General features: G+C 37.9%; 1 protein-coding gene across 1 annotated transcript; it reads left to right on the top strand.

Annotated features, from left to right (window-relative positions):
* Positions 1-234: 234 nt before the first annotated feature.
* LOC136835597 (cuticle protein 18.6-like) lies at positions 235-15,775 on the top strand. Its single transcript, XM_067099304.1, has 4 exons — positions 235-410; positions 11,835-12,161; positions 12,482-12,591; positions 13,961-15,775. Exons 1-4 carry the CDS (start codon positions 405-407, stop codon positions 14,157-14,159), a joined length of 642 nt encoding a protein of 213 aa, XP_066955405.1. The 5' UTR covers positions 235-404; the 3' UTR covers positions 14,160-15,775.
* The last annotated feature ends 1,942 nt before the right edge of the window (positions 15,776-17,717 follow it).

Below are 17,717 nucleotides of genomic sequence, written 5' to 3'. Positions count from 1 at the left end.
AGAGAGAGGGCGTTAACACCAGAAGGGGTAATTGGAGCAGATGATGAAGGAAAGGTAATGGCGATGCTGCGTATTTTGAAGGAGGAGGAGGAGGAGGAGGAGGAGGAGGAGGAGGAGGAGGAGGGGGGGTGGGATGGGAGGAGCCAGAGTCATGGGCACCGTGCACAGAGCCAGGGCAACCGAGGTTACCACTCCAGGTGGACCTTGGGTATAAATACAACCTTCACCCTGGCACTCGGCATCCACTCTTCAGCCGACACCGCCCGCCATCGCTTCTTCTCCTGCCCGTCTCCGGGGTAACGCTCATTCATCGCCTCGACTGACTCTTCGTTCCTTCTTATTCTTCTTCTTCTTCTTCTTCTTCTTCTTCTTTTCCTTCGTCGTCTTCGCCTCTCGTAGTAAGCATGAAGGTAAGTGGGGAAGGTGGAGCTTCTTATCTAAATGAAGGGAATGAAGTGAAGGTGGTTGAAGGGATTGGCTTGGTCCTCAGTTATGTTCGTCGTTTGTTTATTTCCAGAAATTCAAGAAGAAGAGAACATTTGTCTTGTTACGGACCAAAGTTCGTCTTCCTTACTTGCAAGACTGACTCTGAAATATGTTCAGCGCAAAATGGCTCGTTTATATCCTCAGTTTCTTAAATTAAAAAGGATTTTTCATGATTGTGATCAAAAGTTCAGCTTTATTCATAAGACGGAACATAAAACATACTAAAATTCACTCGAAAACTTGTCCGCAGAAAAACAAAATTAACTGAACTCGAGGCAAACTGTAACACTTCCGCGAACTGAAACATTCTAACATTAGGGTATTTCCTGGGCAGATTTTTGAAGTATATTATTATAAATTCACTGAATTCTTTAGCTTTCAAACAAAGCGGGCGATTATCCTCGAAAGACAAATAATTCTGTACTGTTACTTAAGTATATTCCAAAAATCGTACCAGGAAGGGGCGTTTCGTCTTCCACATTCATCAGAAAGCGGTTGTTCTTTGTATGTCAGGCTTCACATCCTCTGAGCTGCCACGTGAGATCACAATCTCCAGAGTCATCCGTGTTTGATCCGTCTTGTCGTGTCATTCACTTCTAGAATCCGGAACTCTCAGTCATCCTCTGTGTTTCCTTATTCATTTAACACGATTTCACTGTAAAAACCGACAATAGTAAAAAAAAAAAAATATCTTAGCAATCCATCTGCATACACAAAATATGTCATTCTAGATGTACTTAAGCGCTGTAAAACATCATAGTACTCTGGCTGATGTAAAGACGTCACCCCAGAATTGATATATTACCATTAATAACGGAGGTGACACAATCATTACAGCGAAATTACACTTTTGATAACATACCATCCCGCGACAAGGCAGACATCTCATTAACCGCAAAGCACTGTAATCAAGACGTCAGGTACCGCGTAACATTCACTTTTTTGCTGTTTCTTTTCATATTCGGATCGTAATCCGGTGTTAAGGACCATTCAGGCACTATTACAAATCATTTACAAGTTTTGTTCATTCGTTAAAATTTTCACCCTGAGAACATCACTATTTTAATTCTCATATCTATGCTTCTTTGAGTTTTTAACGGATATTACGGTAATTACAATTGTTGGTGTTGGTGACCAAAACAAATGTTCACCCCTATTTCATTTGTTTTTGGGCCATGATGCTAAATTTCGTTGCGAGTTTCAATGGTCGCCTTCATTTGCACGAAGCAGGGTCACTAAAACCATATACGCAACCCTTCTCCTTATCCGGACGAGTTGGCTTGGAAGCCTAAAACTGCTAGATAAACCAAGTAAACCGGAAATAAACCGAATAAACTAAACCTTTAGAGGAAAGCGTGCTTATCTCTTGCATTCATTGGTAAGTCTGTCTTTCGAAGCGGCCTTTCTGAGCGTACTGTGATATCTATCAAGGAAAACAGAACCTGGGGTCACTTTCACACCTGCTATTGAATATTTAAAATGATTTACATTTTAGATCTGTCTGCGTTTAAACATATACTCGACAGGTTTCTGTAAAAGGCCAGGAATTGGTTTATTTGAGAGAGAGAGAGAGAGAGAGAGAGAGAGAGAGAGAGAGAGAGAGAGAGAGAGAGAGAGAGCTGCCGTAGCAAGGGTAATATCCCTTTGGCTCGCTTACACTCGAAATGTTACATTACATCATTACGCTGACAAGAGCATTATGACAGATCTTGTCTGACACTGGACACTTTATCATACTCCTTTCTCTGGTTCTGCCCAGGCAAGAACTTGCGCGTCAAGCACATTAGAAGAGATTACGTCAAGTAACCGTCAATTGTCAACTTAAGCGAGCGAGACTTGTTTCTATAATGCTTTTACAAAATGACAGTCACGAGCAAAAAAAAAAAAAAAAAAATTCGAGTCGATTGCGAAAGATTATCAGAGATTTTATTTTTTTTTTTTTTTGCTGGTTTTATTTAAACGTTCCTTTATTTTATGCTACAAAAATACAGATATGAAGGATAATAAGCATATATTTGCATCTTCTCAACAGAAATATATATATATGTGTGTGTGTATGTATAACTGAATCACGAAAATATGGAACGTGACGAACATATAAATAAAGACAAAACCCACGAAGGAAACAGAAACAATGGAGTGCTGCGAGGTCTTTCGACTCATAGTCCTTTACTTAGTAAAGGACGACAGTCGAAAGGCCTAGCAGAACTCCATTGTTTCTCTTTCCTTCGTGGATTTTGTCTTTATATATACATACATATATATCATGTATATATGTATGTTACATATATATATATATATATATATATATATATATGTTACATAATTCCTTCTCTAAACATAATAAAAACTATTTTTTTTAAACTAAATTTAGTCTGAACAAAGGGAAAAACATTAACGAACTCAGTTTATTGGAAACCTTTCATATCAGAGTATCTGTCTTTTCAATGTTTTCAGAGAAATATACTTAATTTTGATATACGAGTGAGGTCGACTAGAACAGGTAACCAAATAAAAAGAAAAGTGAGTTTGTTCGAATTACGAAGTAGCTAGTCGACGCACCGCTCGGAAGAAAGGTTATATCACAATATATTGAAGGGATTTAGAAAAGAAACAAATTTCAATATTCTTTTGGCTCCAATGGACGCACAGAGTGAAGTAGAGCATTCTTGAAGAAAAGTATAAAGTCATTCGATTCTATAGTGTCTTTTTATATGTTCATTTGGCTTCCCTCCATTTATTTTGCTAGTTGTAGATTTTATAGCTTTATATCTTAAAAAAAAGTGTTTTAAGAACTGAGTCACATGTGAAAATCAAATGTGAAGTTAGTTTCAGTATATTTTCTAAATATGAATGATTTGGGAGATTCTGCCTGCAAGGTTAGATGTAACCTCGTCTACAGATGCTAGAAAAAGGTTGATTACGTAATGATGGAGCAATGTACCCGTAGGGAAGAAAGAGAGAGAGAGAGAGAGAGAGAGAGAGAGAGAGAGAGAGAGAGAGAGAGAGAGAGAGAGAGAAATGATCCAAAATGTGAAGGGAAGGTACGGACTGAACATCATTGCTTCTGAATAAATCATCGGAAAAAAAAAAAATAAACAAGTAAAAATTGCCCCGAAGATCTTCGGCGTAATCGAGTTTTCTGTACAGCGTATAATCAAGGCCAATGAAAATGGATCAATCTTTCGACGGTCTCGGTATACAGTAATGACGTATGAGCCGCAACCCATGAAACTTTAACCACGGCCCGGTGGTGGCCTATCCTATATCGTTGTCAGAGGCACGATTATGGCTAAATTTAACCTTAAATTAAATAAAAACTACTGAGGTTAGAGGGCTGCAATTTGGTATGTTTGATGATTGGAGGGTGGATGATCAACATACCAATTTGCAGCCCTCTATCCTCAGTAGTTTTTAAGATCTGAGGACGGACAGAAAAAGTGCGGACGGACAGACAAAGCCGGCACAGTAGTTTTCTCTCACAGAAAACTAAAAAGAACTGATGGAATCCACGGTCACATTACCAGATCTGCGGGCAGGAAAAAACCGCCAAATGTAGCGCGAGAACTGTCTGTTAGACAGACCCCATCAGTCATATATCTTCTGTCACTTACAACAACTTTCGTTAAATTGAAAGCCTTACACGTCTATCGAATGCAATAGATATGATCTTTACGGTGTTCCTTCATATGTCATCTTGGCGTTTGGGGTTCGAAAGTGAAAACATAGGATACTTCACAATAAAAAAAAAAAAACTATAAATAACATAAATCAGATAAACACATTCTCAGAAGGACCCTGTTTCTATTGATTTTTCTGTTCTTTTTTCGAGATAAATCAGACGAAATTAAATTTATCTTACATTCGTGGGACCACCACCACTTGCCATTAAAGGTTAGGGAGTTTGGGTTCTAATCAAAAGAACTTGCTTTGTCACTATTTAGATCTACCGCGGCTGCGCAGGAAAGCTACATACAGCCACGTGCGCTCGAGAGAGAGAGAGAGAGAGAGAGAGAGAGAGAGAGAGAGAGAGAGAGAGAGAGAGGTGCTTTGAAATACTAGCTTTTAATGAAAAAAAAAAAACTTGTAACTATTTACGTTTGATAGCTATAGATGAAAGGTGAATTGAATTGAAATGACTATAGAGTCTAGGCCAAAGGCCAAGCACTGGGACCTATGAGGTCATTCAGCGCTGAAACGGAAATTGGCAGTAAAAGGTTTGAAAGGTGTAACAGGAGGAACACCTCAAAGCAGTTGCACTATGAATCAATTATTAGGAGAGGGTGGAAAGTAAGATGGAAGAAAGAAAATATGAAAGGTGGTACAGTAAATTCTTTGGGTTGCAGCTAGGGGCCGAAGGCACTGCAAAGAACCTAAAGTAATGCCTACATTGCACCGCATGAGGTGCACTGACGACACTACCCCCCTACGGGCTATAAACGAAAGGGGACAGCAGAAAGTCAGAACCTCTTCAAGTACATAAACTAATCGTTACTGAAACTTGCAACAAATTATATACCGGCCTGGTGCAAGCGGCCACCGGTTCCCAGTAAACCCTGATAACTGTCGAAGAAAGTAGAATCGTGGGATGATTCTCGCACACGAAATGCATTTTACGAAAGAATGAAATTAATGAAATTAAATTTAAAGAAAGACATTAGAATCAAGTCCTTACGATCAGAGTAAATGTAAAAATGATCTTAAAATTAATACTGACGGAATTAACCGGACATTATTTCAGTTCCGAAGAAAATGTATTTGTAAATAAACAACACAATACAACGCAGTCAGTGCCAAGATAAACCTGCTTGTGAATCTGTCGATAACATTAAGAGCTATCATTAACATGAGGAACTATCATGGACATGAAGAACTGTCGTTGACATGAAGAACTGTCACTGACATGAAGAATTGTCGTTGACATGAAGAACTGTCACTGACATGAAGAATTGTCACTGACATGAAGAGCTGTCATTGACACGAAGAATTGCCATTGACATTAAGAACTGTCATGACATGAACAACTGTCGTTGACATGAAGTACTGCCATTGACATTAAGAATTGTCATAGACATGAAGAGCTGTTATGGACATGAAGACCTGTCACTGACATGAAGAGCATGAAGAGCTGTCATTGACATGAAGAATTGTCGTTGACATTAAGAACTGTCATGGCATGAAGAGCTGTCACTGACATGAAGAGCTGTCATTGATGAAGAATTGCCATTGACATTAAGAACCGTCATGACATGAAAAACTGTCATTGACATGAAGAACTATCATTGACATGAAGAACTGTTATATACTTTAAGAATTATCATTGACATGAAAAACTGTCATTGACATGAAGAACTGTCATTGACTTGAAGAACTGTCAGAAACCAAAAAATTAGAAAATGATTGAATTAATCTTCTAAATAAATCAACAGATCTGGAAACTGACTGAATTAAATATCTGTAAAAATTTGCAGATCTGCAAAATGATTCAGCTAATCATCTACAGAATCTAAAAAACTGAAAAATGACTGAATTAATCATCTACAAGAAATCAAGAGTCTTGGTAGTAATCCAGTTAACCTCTTAGAAATCTGATAGCTTGAAAGTATACGATTTTTTAATCAACAAAAAATGATCGATATAAAAAATCGGGTTTTTAATCTACGAAAAATAGGAGGTATAAAAAATCATCTACAAAAAACCAATAGCCTTGAAAAATTCCAAATCAAACATCTACAGTCTACAAAAAACCAACAGACCTGAATGTGTGCATGACCAAAACAGCCATTTACAGAAACCCACAGACGTGTATACACCGGTATAAGTCAGCTACATTAAAAGCAACTGACCTACAAAGAGACTGAATCAGTCATCTACAAAAAAAAAAAAAAAAAAAAAAAGAGCTGTGGAAATGAATTAAGATTTCCTACAGAAGGAGAGCGAATGCAGGAGGAGGGAGAAAGCAGTGCAGACGGCACCTCTTGCCTGCCGAGTCACCTGGGAACCTGTTTGCCCCCTGATCAACGTGTACTTTCGAATTAGAGCTGTACCTTCCCCCGAAAAAGGACCATTGCGTGCTTGCGTGGGCAAATCAGAGCATTCGACTGTTGGGAGAGAGAGAGAGAGAGAGAGAGAGAGAGAGAGAGAGAGAAGAGAGAGAAATGAGAGATATACCATATTAAACAAAACATTTACATTTAAGAGTAAAAACATGATGCCATGACGAGAGAGAGAGAGAGAGAGAGAGAGAGAGAGAGAGAGAGAGAGAGAGAGAGAGAGAGAGAGACGAGAGAGAGAGAGAGAGACGAGAGAGAGAGAGAGAGAAGGGAAGGTTTATTAATTTTCCTTTCATTTATTGTGTAATTCATTGATATTAAGTTCTAAATAGCCAGGCATCTTACGAAGCAGTATTATGATTCTGTTTCCAGCTGATGTTTATTATTATTATTATTATTATTATTATTATTATTATTATTATTATTATTATTATTATTATTATTATTTCCTGGGCCATTAAAAAAGTTACAAAATAAATAAAATCTTTTTCTTATAACATTTGACATATTACAGAGTCCCTAGCTGTGCCACTGAAATCCTTCACTGCTCTATATTGTCAGCCCCCTGCCCCCTCTTTCACCAAGCTTTGGCATTCTATCACTTCTTTAGTCACACACATTAATTTCCTGGTATTTTTAATTTTCGTGAGAAATTTTATACTGATAATGCACTGAGAAGATAACAGGGTTATCATTCCCAAGAAAATTTAATCTGACATGTAGTTAATTACGACTCATACTAAATAATTTCCTTTGGATTTTCATGGGAACTATGTAAGAGTGGATAAGAAGAAATATTGCATGAAAAAGAGAGAGAGAGAGAGAGAGAGAGAGAGAGAGAGAGAGAGAGAGAGAGAGAGAGAGAGAGAGGGTATTAATGAAGGCTAATTAAAAAAAATGTGAATCGAAAATACAATAGTTACCGTGATAACTATAGACTACCCACATCCCGTTTTCTTTGATTGTATTGAACGTAGACTAATGTAGTTTTATTAAATTGTGCTGATTGAATCGTATAACCCTCATTTTATTTTCACTTTAGCTAATGGTACGAGAAAAATTTGGGTTTGTATTTGAAACCAAGTATCGTTGTTTCTGGACACACACCTTTGGTATTATACATTTCACGTTATCGTAAAACTCAAACGACCAAAATTACCTAAGTTCATCATATCGGAAATAATCTGCTCAGTCATTAAATGTCCATTTTTTTGAGATTGAAAATAATCAAAGTTACATTTTTGTATGGTTATGAAAAAGCTCATGTTTAACTCTCTAGATAGTACAGCATTTTAATGATGTGCCAAGCTTCAGTGAGCTTCAAGCTTAAATGTTGAGTTTTGCACATCACATTAACATTCTAATTTCAATTTCTTATAAATCTAAACATTTTTCCCATTCAGTTACTTACACTTATAACTTCAGGAATATTTAATTCTCAGTATAATAAATATAAAAAAGGATAGAATTGCCACTTATAGTTTATCTATCAACTTTCAGCTTATCTGTTTATCGTCTGCTACAAATCTTATATAAAGAATTCTGATAAATATAAAATCTAAATGTCAAGAAATCGAAGAACTGAACTCGAAAAACACAAAATGACGCAGGTATGGCAACCAACCTAACATCACCTACCTGAGCCTATCCTATAGGACGGGTAGTGTAGAAATCGAAGGACCCCAGTCTTCCAGAATGTTAAAAGGCAGTAGTTTGAAGTCATGTTTGTACGTCTACCTCATTCTTGAGTTGGAGTAAAGCTGATATTTGGACTATTCCTTAAAAATCCTTTTTCCTAAAGACGAGACCCTCGATCTTCTTCAGATGGCTGATGATCCTCAGCATTCTACCTTTTGGGAGAAGAATGACAGTTATCACAAATGAAAGTGAAATTGTGCTGACAGTTTTTGTTGATAAATTGTTATCAAAACATACTTTTATAAGTACTGTGTGTAACTTGGACGTTTGCAATAATGTCCAATAGAGAAAGAGACAAAATTCGTTAATTTCCTCAGTTTTCTATACATCCCAACATGCTGTAATGAATTTTATTAAACATATGATTAAGAGGTTATTATGGAAATGTACTGATGATTCGATGAAATTCCATCTCCTTTATGACTGGATAGACCAGTACAGTGATATAGGGACACAGTCTTCAAACATTCGAGTCTGCTGGTGCTATCCAGTTTGTGCACACCATTAGCATTGATGCTCAATGGAGCCTTTCAGTGAGTTGTAAACGGTTAAGTAACGTAAATAAATTTGTCAATTTACCATTAAAATAAAAAAAAAAACTAGGTAACGGGTTTTTGTTGATAGTTTCAAAGACGCCTGTTTGGAATTCAAGATATTCCTGATTACTTATCAATAGCAGCATTAGATCCCAACTAAAAAGAAGTTTTATAGGAATATGGGAGTATTTCTTTTTTTTAACAAATGCCTTATTCGTCAAAACACATTAAATTTCAACCATTGTACTCGTTGGTCAAAGCGAAAACAATTTCACCCACTGACACCTGCTATATTATTTTCGTTTTAGAGACGACAATAAAAGTATTCATAGTAATAGCAATTATCACTTTTCATAGTCATATCTCCTGTGGAAAGAGGTCAGCTTTGAACCATCCCTATGTCTGTGACAGAGGACTTGTTATTTGCTAATTCACTCCTGACACAGACATGGCCGCTACACCCAAATGCACTCAGTCAGTGTCTGCTGGATATTAGCGTGACATAGTTCCTTGGCTGGCTTCGCGTTTGCATAAACACGTACCCTGCATTCTTCCACGTTCCTCGCCGACACTTTCAAAACAGACGCTGCTAGGCTGCTCGATATTAAATGCTCGACATGCCTGGTTCGTGGTTTCTGGTTTTTGGTTCTGGTTCGTGGTTTACGGTTCCTGGTTCACGGTTCTTGGTTCTAGTTCCTGGTTTATGGTTTCGATATTAGCTCGACATGCCCGGTTCGTGGTTCCTGGTTTTTGGTTCTGGTTCGTGGTTTATGGGTCCTGGTTCTTGGTTCCTGGTTCTTGGCGCATGATTCCTGGTTCTTGGTTCATGGTTCCTGGTTCTGGTTCGTGGTTCCTGGTTCTTGTTCCTGGTACTTGGTTCTGTTCATGGTTCCTGGTGCCTAGTTCTTGATTCTAGTTCCTGGTGCTGATTCCTGGTTCTTGGTTCTTGTTCATGGTTCCTGGTGCCTAGTTCTTGATTCTGGTTCCTGGTTCTGGTTCCTGGTACCTCTTTATTCGCTTCGTAAGTACCGATGTGGGATTGCTCTAAATAAAAAAGGGAGCAGAGCACAATAATGATACTTTACACTGTGATTTCTGTTCCAATCGAATAGTGTTTCCTGATTTTGTTCCGCTAATTATGTCTTGTGTTTAACTGGCTGGCTGACTCCAGAACCTCAAACACAAATCTACTGGTATTCCAGTGTCATTTGAACTGAAGCTTTCGCTACGATTTTGTGGAGATGTTTCAAAATATTTCTAACTAATTATCATACAAAGTACATAAACATTATTTTCAGTACTAGGACGAGTTAGTGCCTATAAAATACAGTCAGTTTCAATTTATGCATGCATACGTACATAAATATATGTTATTATTATGGATATGTATAACCACGTATAAACACATTGTAAATATAGAGATCAATTGTCAAGAAAAAAATGAAAACTGTGATTAAAACACCTTAGCGAATATAGATATGAGCATCTTAATTGTATATTGTAACAGACGCGCAGTCTTCTTGAGAAAGCGCAGTTAACAAGATGTAAATGATAAAAAAAATGGATAAATGATATGAAGCAAAATCAGAGGATTCGTCACGGACAGGACTGCTGAAAAAAAAAAAAAAATGAGGAGTTTAGAACGGAAGACGAATTATGAAATGAACTGGGAAATATATAATGAAAGATAATTCATTTGCTCGGAAATGTCGCGCTTTGAAACTGAAAGTAAACGTGAAAGAATCAAGGTTCAAGATTATGTCATAATCTTAAAAGAGAGAGAGAGAGAGAGAGAGAGAGAGAGAGAGAGAGAGAGAGAGAGAGAGAGAGAGAGAGAGACTAAAGGAAAAAATAATCTCTTGAGTGTCCGATGAAAGTGGCCCTTTCATATCGCAAATCTGAACTGGACTGAAGGAAGACCTCAATGAACTGGCGATAAAAACTTTGACCTTTGGAAAGCTCTAGCGATGGATCTGTTGCGGAAATTGTGACCGAAGTGACCAGTCTTTTACTCTCTCTCTCTCTCTCTCGCTTCGTCATGTCATTAAAATTATTAGCACTAAATGTAAAAGATTTGTTTCGGCAGAACATATCACCTCTCTCATTTACTTTTTCTTTATTTTTACTTTGGATTTATAACTTTAAAAAATTCATTCTCTCTCTCTCAGAACACATCATGCCATGATATTCATTCTAGATATAAATTATATCTAGAATCTCTCTCTCTCTCTCTCTCTCTCTCTCTCTCTCTCCCTCACTGTCTTCGCATTCGTTACCAACTAACCTCGCTTTCAATCTTATCGTCGCCGAGATCAACGATACCACGCATGCGCCAAGTCTAGCGATTTGACAAACCAAAACATATGTCATCCGGCCGAGGCAACGTATCTGTAACAGAACCGATCTGGTCCGGGGCAAGTTTTTGCTCGAGTATCGTCTGAGCGAAATGAAAAGGCAGGCGTGTAACCTCCTCTCCGTTCGTCGGTTAGCTCATGGGAGGGGCGTTTGAAGAACATGGGTAAAAAGGCTGTGATTTGCTCTCTCTCTCTCTCTATATATATATATATATACTGTGTGTGTGCTTATGTGGACACACACACACATATATATCCCCTGTATGTTCGTTCAACTCCTCCTAAAGTCCGAATTACGAAACTATTTCTTTGGAATCAACACGGGATGAGAATCATCTCATAATAATAATAACCTTCTAACTCGAATTTGGCTCCCTACATTGACGCGGAGCCAAAAATGCATAATCGAAAGAGTAAAGGGATATCCTTAGATTTTCCCAGAGGATCTAACAGGTTTTCTAATAATAATAATAATAATAATAATAATAATAATAATAATAATAATAATCAATTTTAATAATAATTGCTTTAGCTGCCATTGTAATCTGATCATGAATTTGTCAAATCTTTTTTATATTTAAATCATAATAATAGTAACATTGGTTGCTATAAGTGGTTTTAATAATAATAATAATAATAATAATAATAATAATAATAATAATAATAATATCCACCCTCAAAATGAAATCCATTTTCCCCACCCGCAGATGATTTGCCTAATCTTGAGCGCGTTGGCAGCCACAGCGGCGGCCGAGCAGCTGCCTCTTGTCCAGCCGGCAGGATACCAGATCCAGACACCGGCTGTGCCCTTCACAGGCGAGGAAGTCCTGGCGCAGCCTTCACAGCAGTACCTGACTCCTGACCTCTCTGCTGTGGCTTCTGCTCCCACTATCCCTGGTCTAGTGTACGAAGAGCCCTCTGCTGTTGCCGCGCCTGTGCAGACGTACGAACAGCCCGACGTAGGTCTAGCGGCGGCTGCTCCTTCTCAGGGTTACCAACAGCCAATCCAGACCTATGCAGCTCCCGAGTATCAGGTAATGGGGAGAGATTTTAAATATATGCAGTTCGTTTCAGTTGGTTTGGTTTGTCAAGAGCACATTGACGATAAAATATTGAGATTAAAAGAGGCGTGACAAGTGACACGGTCAAATTCAGTACTCCAAATTTTCATGTTGGGTATGCTGGTTTGCAGAAGTCGACACCATTTGTGTCAGCTAATTATAAATGTAATAATCTTATTTATTTTCTTCGGTATTTTACTATAATTCCCTTCACTAAAACTGCACTTCCTCTTCTGACGTTCCGTTCTGAGCATTTTCTGATAACTTTTTTTTTATTCTTTATCTTCATCCAGGCGCCTGCACAATACGACTTCGCCTACACCGTCAGCGCATATGACCCAGTGGGCAACAAGGTCGACTTCGGGCACAGCGAACAGAGGAATGATGCCCATACCACTGGAAGGTAAGGGATCCCTATTCCCACTAAGAATAATAGTTCTAATACCAATAGTACTATCTATAGTACTAATAGTAAACAGACAAGTGGTAGGTAGTCAGCGTGATTGCGGTTGATTAATCGATTGATTGGGTGATTAATTTAGGCGAACTGGCGTCTCGAGGACTGTGGTCACCTCAAGAAATTTCAGGAGATTCCGGAGCCAGCCCTTGGTCGCCGGTTCGGTTGAAGGGCCGTCTTTTGGTGCTTCCTAAGGGAACACAGAAGCAACTACTCTACATTACAGATGTAGGGGGAATCTTTTGGCTAAGGAAAGATATGAAGTACTTTTACGTCTTCGGAACTCGAAATGGGTAATATTTATTGTTTTGGTGTTATAGACTGAGCTGGCTTTATGCCGGCACCTTCTTGCTCCTGGAGCAGCCGGTAAGATTATTATGGGATAGTTGAAATATATATATTCACTCTAAGCCCAAGGTACGGAAATATTGCTGACATTCTACCTAGATAAAAGAATTAACTCCTGTCAAATAACTATTTAACATATTCAGTTACATTAAAGAGATTCAAGTTGGGCTAATTCATATCTTTTTGTATTGCGTCATTATAGACAAATAATGCAAAATGAAGTAACATAAATTATATGATCGAAAGGGATAATTTTTCAAAGACAGGCCATGTAGAAAGAATGATTCTAAAATATCAACCGCAAAGAAATTAATTAAACGCACTATAATAAATAAGCCTTTTTTATAATGTTGATCATAAGAAAAGTAGCGTGAAATGAGTACCTTAATCTTAGTTAAACAATTAGGCAAACAAATTTAGCTTTGGTAATAGGAAGTTAAATACAAATAAAAATGCAAATATAAAAGTAGTTTAAATTTCTTAGTGTAGCCTCATAGTGGTAATGCAGAATTGATTGAATAAATTAAAATAAATTATAAGTGAATAAAGGTTCAGAGAATTATTAGTTTTAAGTGAAATAAAATGTCATTGTCATTGTCAACGCCCCATTTCCTCTCCATTCATATACCTCATATTTACCTCCCTTGAGCATCCTATCTCATTCTTTGCGAATCTCTCTCTCTCTCTCTCTCTCTCTCTCTCTCTCTCTCTCTCTCTCTCTCTCTCTCTCTCTCCTACAGATTTCCATCTATTTCAGTGTAGTAGTGCACAGAATTCGTAAACAAAACTGCTGTTTACAAAACTTTCATATGCCACAGTATCCCTTAAAAGTTTAACTTTTTTCTTCTATCGTATCCTTCCTTTTTTTCCCCACCCACTCCCTCCCCCCACCGTTCCTTCCATAAAGTACGCGTCCCTCTACCCTCCTTTCCTTCGCATTATCACGAAAGTATTCCCTTTTCTCCAGTTACTACGTCCTGCTACCCGATAGCCGAGTAATGCGCGTCGAATACTACGTCGACGAGACCGGGTTCCATCCCACTTACACCTACGAAGGGGAAGCTGTCTACCCCCAAGCCTCTGCAGCACTAGCAGCGCCCGTGCAGCAGCCATCACAGCTTTATTCACAGCCGTCGCAGCTTTATTCACAGCCAGGAAGAAAGTAGGGAAAATGGTAAACGCAAGTGTGGCAGTGGGAGTAAACGGAGCCACCATGAAAGTACGCAGAAGAGCCTCGAAAGGAAGGTTTAGGATTCGGCGGTGAGGGAGGAATGTTCCCGAAGGTTACGGGATATAAGGTTGCCAGGAAGGAAATCTTTAGAAGATAGGAAGGAGAGAGTTATTCGCATTGCTAAGGGGAAAGTGTAAGGGATGAGAGAGAGAGAGAGAGAGAGAGAGAGAGAGAGAGAGAGAGAGAGAGAGAGAGAGAGAGAGAGAGAGAGAGAGTTTGTCGGTATTAGGCCTAAGCTACACATGCGCTATTTTAATCATTCTACTTACACTTAATCACATTTCCAAAATCGGGTATAATTTTAACAGCGAGTCAAGTTATTGCATTCACCGTCCCAAAGGCGTTAGACCAATAGACATCACTGTCTACTTGATGCCGTTAGACCAATAACTGCAGCTCAGTTGGCGAGCAAATCAATTGACCAATACCCAACGACATAGCGATCATAACTTTCCAGAGCTATGTTAAGCGATCCCGATCGAGTTTAAAAAGTAGACATTGTTCTTTAAGCCTCACTATCTCTGTATTAATTAGAACTGGTCAACCACATCACTGATAAGGCCTAAGCCTAATTGAAATGTGATGCCTAATAAGAGAGAGAGAGAGAGAGAGAGAGAGAGAGAACTGACGTGGTATACCAAAAATGTATGTGAGATAAGACGCCACTTACCTTTCCCTTATAGCTGAGTCAGAAACTTTTTCTCCGTCAAAAACAAGGAAAAAAGAAGAAACATATACCATAGAGTCTTTTGTTTAATGCACGCTTGGCTGCCTTCACTTGTTATTGCTGCACGTCACGTCGTCTGCAGATAAGGAACTTTCATAACATCGTCTTGCATGTTTCCTTCAACTCGCTCAATTTGTCAGATCTGACGATTATGTTTTTTTCCTCTTTATTTCACTCGCTTTGGCAATTACTGGTTATTATGAATTTATTATTATCAACTGATTATCATTGATTGAAAAACATTGTCTCGGTGAATATTATAACCAAGCTTTCCCGCTTTATATTTAGACCTATAGGCCTATTTGGAAAGGAGTACGTTATATCTGCGTATTTCTGAAACTCTAAGATAAAGAAAATTCTTTTGTAACTTTTGGAGATATATTTTCTTAACATACTACGAGATATTTTTTGTACTGTGTTGATCTATTTGTGATATTTTATCTTGTTACCTTGTTACGATTGTAACTTTTATTTTCTTTAATTTTCTATATTGCATTCTTTCTCCAGTTATGTTCTTCCATCTGCCTGAATATTTCTAGTCTATATATTTCTGATTTATGCATCTGAATCTGCTCCTTACTTTCTAAATTCATCTTTCCTTTTACACGCTTTCCGCACTTCTTTATTTCTTTCCATTTCTCTCATTTTAATCTTTATTACTCTCTTGATGTTTTTACTTTTGTTTCTGTCCCTGAACTTTTCACATGAGAGAGACCTAAGGAATCTATTCTGTTATAGCGACGCCCTGCTTTGCAGGCGTTAATATTTTTATATTTTTTATATAACTTCCTGTGAGTTTTTTAATAAAAAAATAATAATTATGACGTCCAGAGTTATTTTCTCCGTGTTTTGTGCATCTACAGTGATAATGATACAAGCAGTGTTGACGAGCTTATGTATGTTTCGTTTGCAAAGAAAGTGCATGAGCCTAGCAACTTCATCGCCAAAAACTATAAAAATAAAACGCAGGTTCAGAAGTACAGATTCCTCCTAACTTTAAATCTGAAGAAATTAAAATGCGAATGTTTATTAGAGCTTACAATCCCTGACTGATACGTAACCCAGTAACAAAAAAACAAAAAAACAAAAAAATTACATGTAGCCTTTGATGCTTAAACAGACAGGACATCGAAAACTGACTAGATGAACAAAGCTGTTGCGCTGTATTGTGAGACCTAGACCATAGATCCAGTAGCGTGCAAAGCTAGACAAACTTTTGCAGAAGCTTTGCAAAGCGCAGAGTATTTTTTTGAGTAGAGCCCCACCAAAACTTCTTGTTATTCAGGCTCATAGGTGTTATATGTATCACCAAGGAGTTATGTTTGTAAAGAGATGCAATGTATGTGATGATAGAGCGTCAATTACATGGAGTGGTGAGCTCCCTACCGAGCGTGTGACTTTGGGAGGCCATATTGAAACTCCCAGTCCACCTTACTGTGCTATTCTATAGAGACAAAACACCGTGGCATCCAGTTCCAACACCCCCACCCCTTGTTTAATTATTATAATAATATCTTATTTCATTATAGGTAAGTTAATCATTATACTGTACAATATTATAGTTCTAAGATCTGTTGTAGTGGTAGTGAAGAATATTTCATCCTAATTTCGGTATATCTCAAATATTAGAAAGCGTCTTGTAAACAAACCAATGACAAAGAAGGCTACCATGTCATTTATTTCTGTTCTAAGGCTTTGAAACGATACTTCGAGAGAACTGTTAAAGCAGGACCACCATAAGAAAGTAACTTTGACTAATTTGGGGTAAGATAGGTCTTCAAAAGAGGAAAAAACAATAAAAGTATCTGCCAAATCAATAAGCATAAGCCTTATAGGCTATATTTTTTCCTTGGCAAATCATCAAAGGGTCCAGGGGTACTCTATTCTTTATTGCTACTCATGAATATCGAACTGGGGAAATAAATAAACCTGATAATGTTGAAAAGATATCATCAGCCTTTCATGGAGCTTATTCTTCTACAAATGGCACCAGTAAGAGCCGACTACCAAATGTCTACTCCCAACCCTACCCACTGGTTGGGACTGAGAATATTACAGGAATACAGTCATCCCACCTTAATTATATTATGGGCAAACCGTATAGATTGCCGAGAGTCCTATTCCCAGAACCAGACCACCCCTGGAATCCTTACCACAGCTCCGCAGAATAATTCCTCCCTTGAGCTATCGATGTGATATCCCTCAGGTCCAAACATTATCGTGTAGGTGATGATTCCTACTTTTAGCTTCAGATATGAACCTCATTCCACTCATGATACCTTTTCCTTATTATCAGGTCAAATAAATCTTACAGTAAGTGGAAAATTCCACAAGACTTAACCCAAATTAATTATTAATATAGGCTCGAACCTGGGAACCAATTCCAGGGGTTCAATGGTCCCCTCACCACGTGGGGGTGTCCCAAGTAGAAGGGATGGGGCTAGAAATCAGAGCTTACCTGGCACAGGGGACACGTGCTGGGGTCATATCTTTTAATGACTATTTTTCTCGCTTTTAAACTCAATTTGTTAAAGCACCTCTATGTCAGTGTCAGAGTTAATTATAAAATTAAAACTTTTTGAATATAACTTTAAAAAAAGAACGATTATTTTCCTGAATTTAACATAAAAATGATTGATACGGAAAAATCAATCAAATAAACATGGGTACTTACCGTAGAGTTCTGAATTTACTAAGTCGAAGATGTACATTTTCTTACTATGCTATCTTTGTGGTACAAAGCTCTTTAAGGGCCAGCACTGAAAA

The sequence above is a fragment of the Macrobrachium rosenbergii genome, chromosome 55 (genome assembly GCF_040412425.1).
Source record: "Macrobrachium rosenbergii isolate ZJJX-2024 chromosome 55, ASM4041242v1, whole genome shotgun sequence".
Lineage (NCBI taxonomy): Eukaryota > Metazoa > Arthropoda > Malacostraca > Decapoda > Palaemonidae > Macrobrachium > Macrobrachium rosenbergii.
This window is presented reverse-complemented; position numbering and strand designations above follow the sequence as displayed.

Bases quoted from the DNA above. Each gene is read 5' to 3' on its own strand.
- LOC136835597 (XM_067099304.1), top strand. The intron at 12,162-12,481 runs GTAATGGGGAGA...ATCTTCATCCAG, and splicing joins ATGCAGCTCCCGAGTATCAG to GCGCCTGCACAATACGACTT. The intron at 12,592-13,960 runs GTAAGGGATCCC...CCTTTTCTCCAG, and splicing joins GATGCCCATACCACTGGAAG to TTACTACGTCCTGCTACCCG.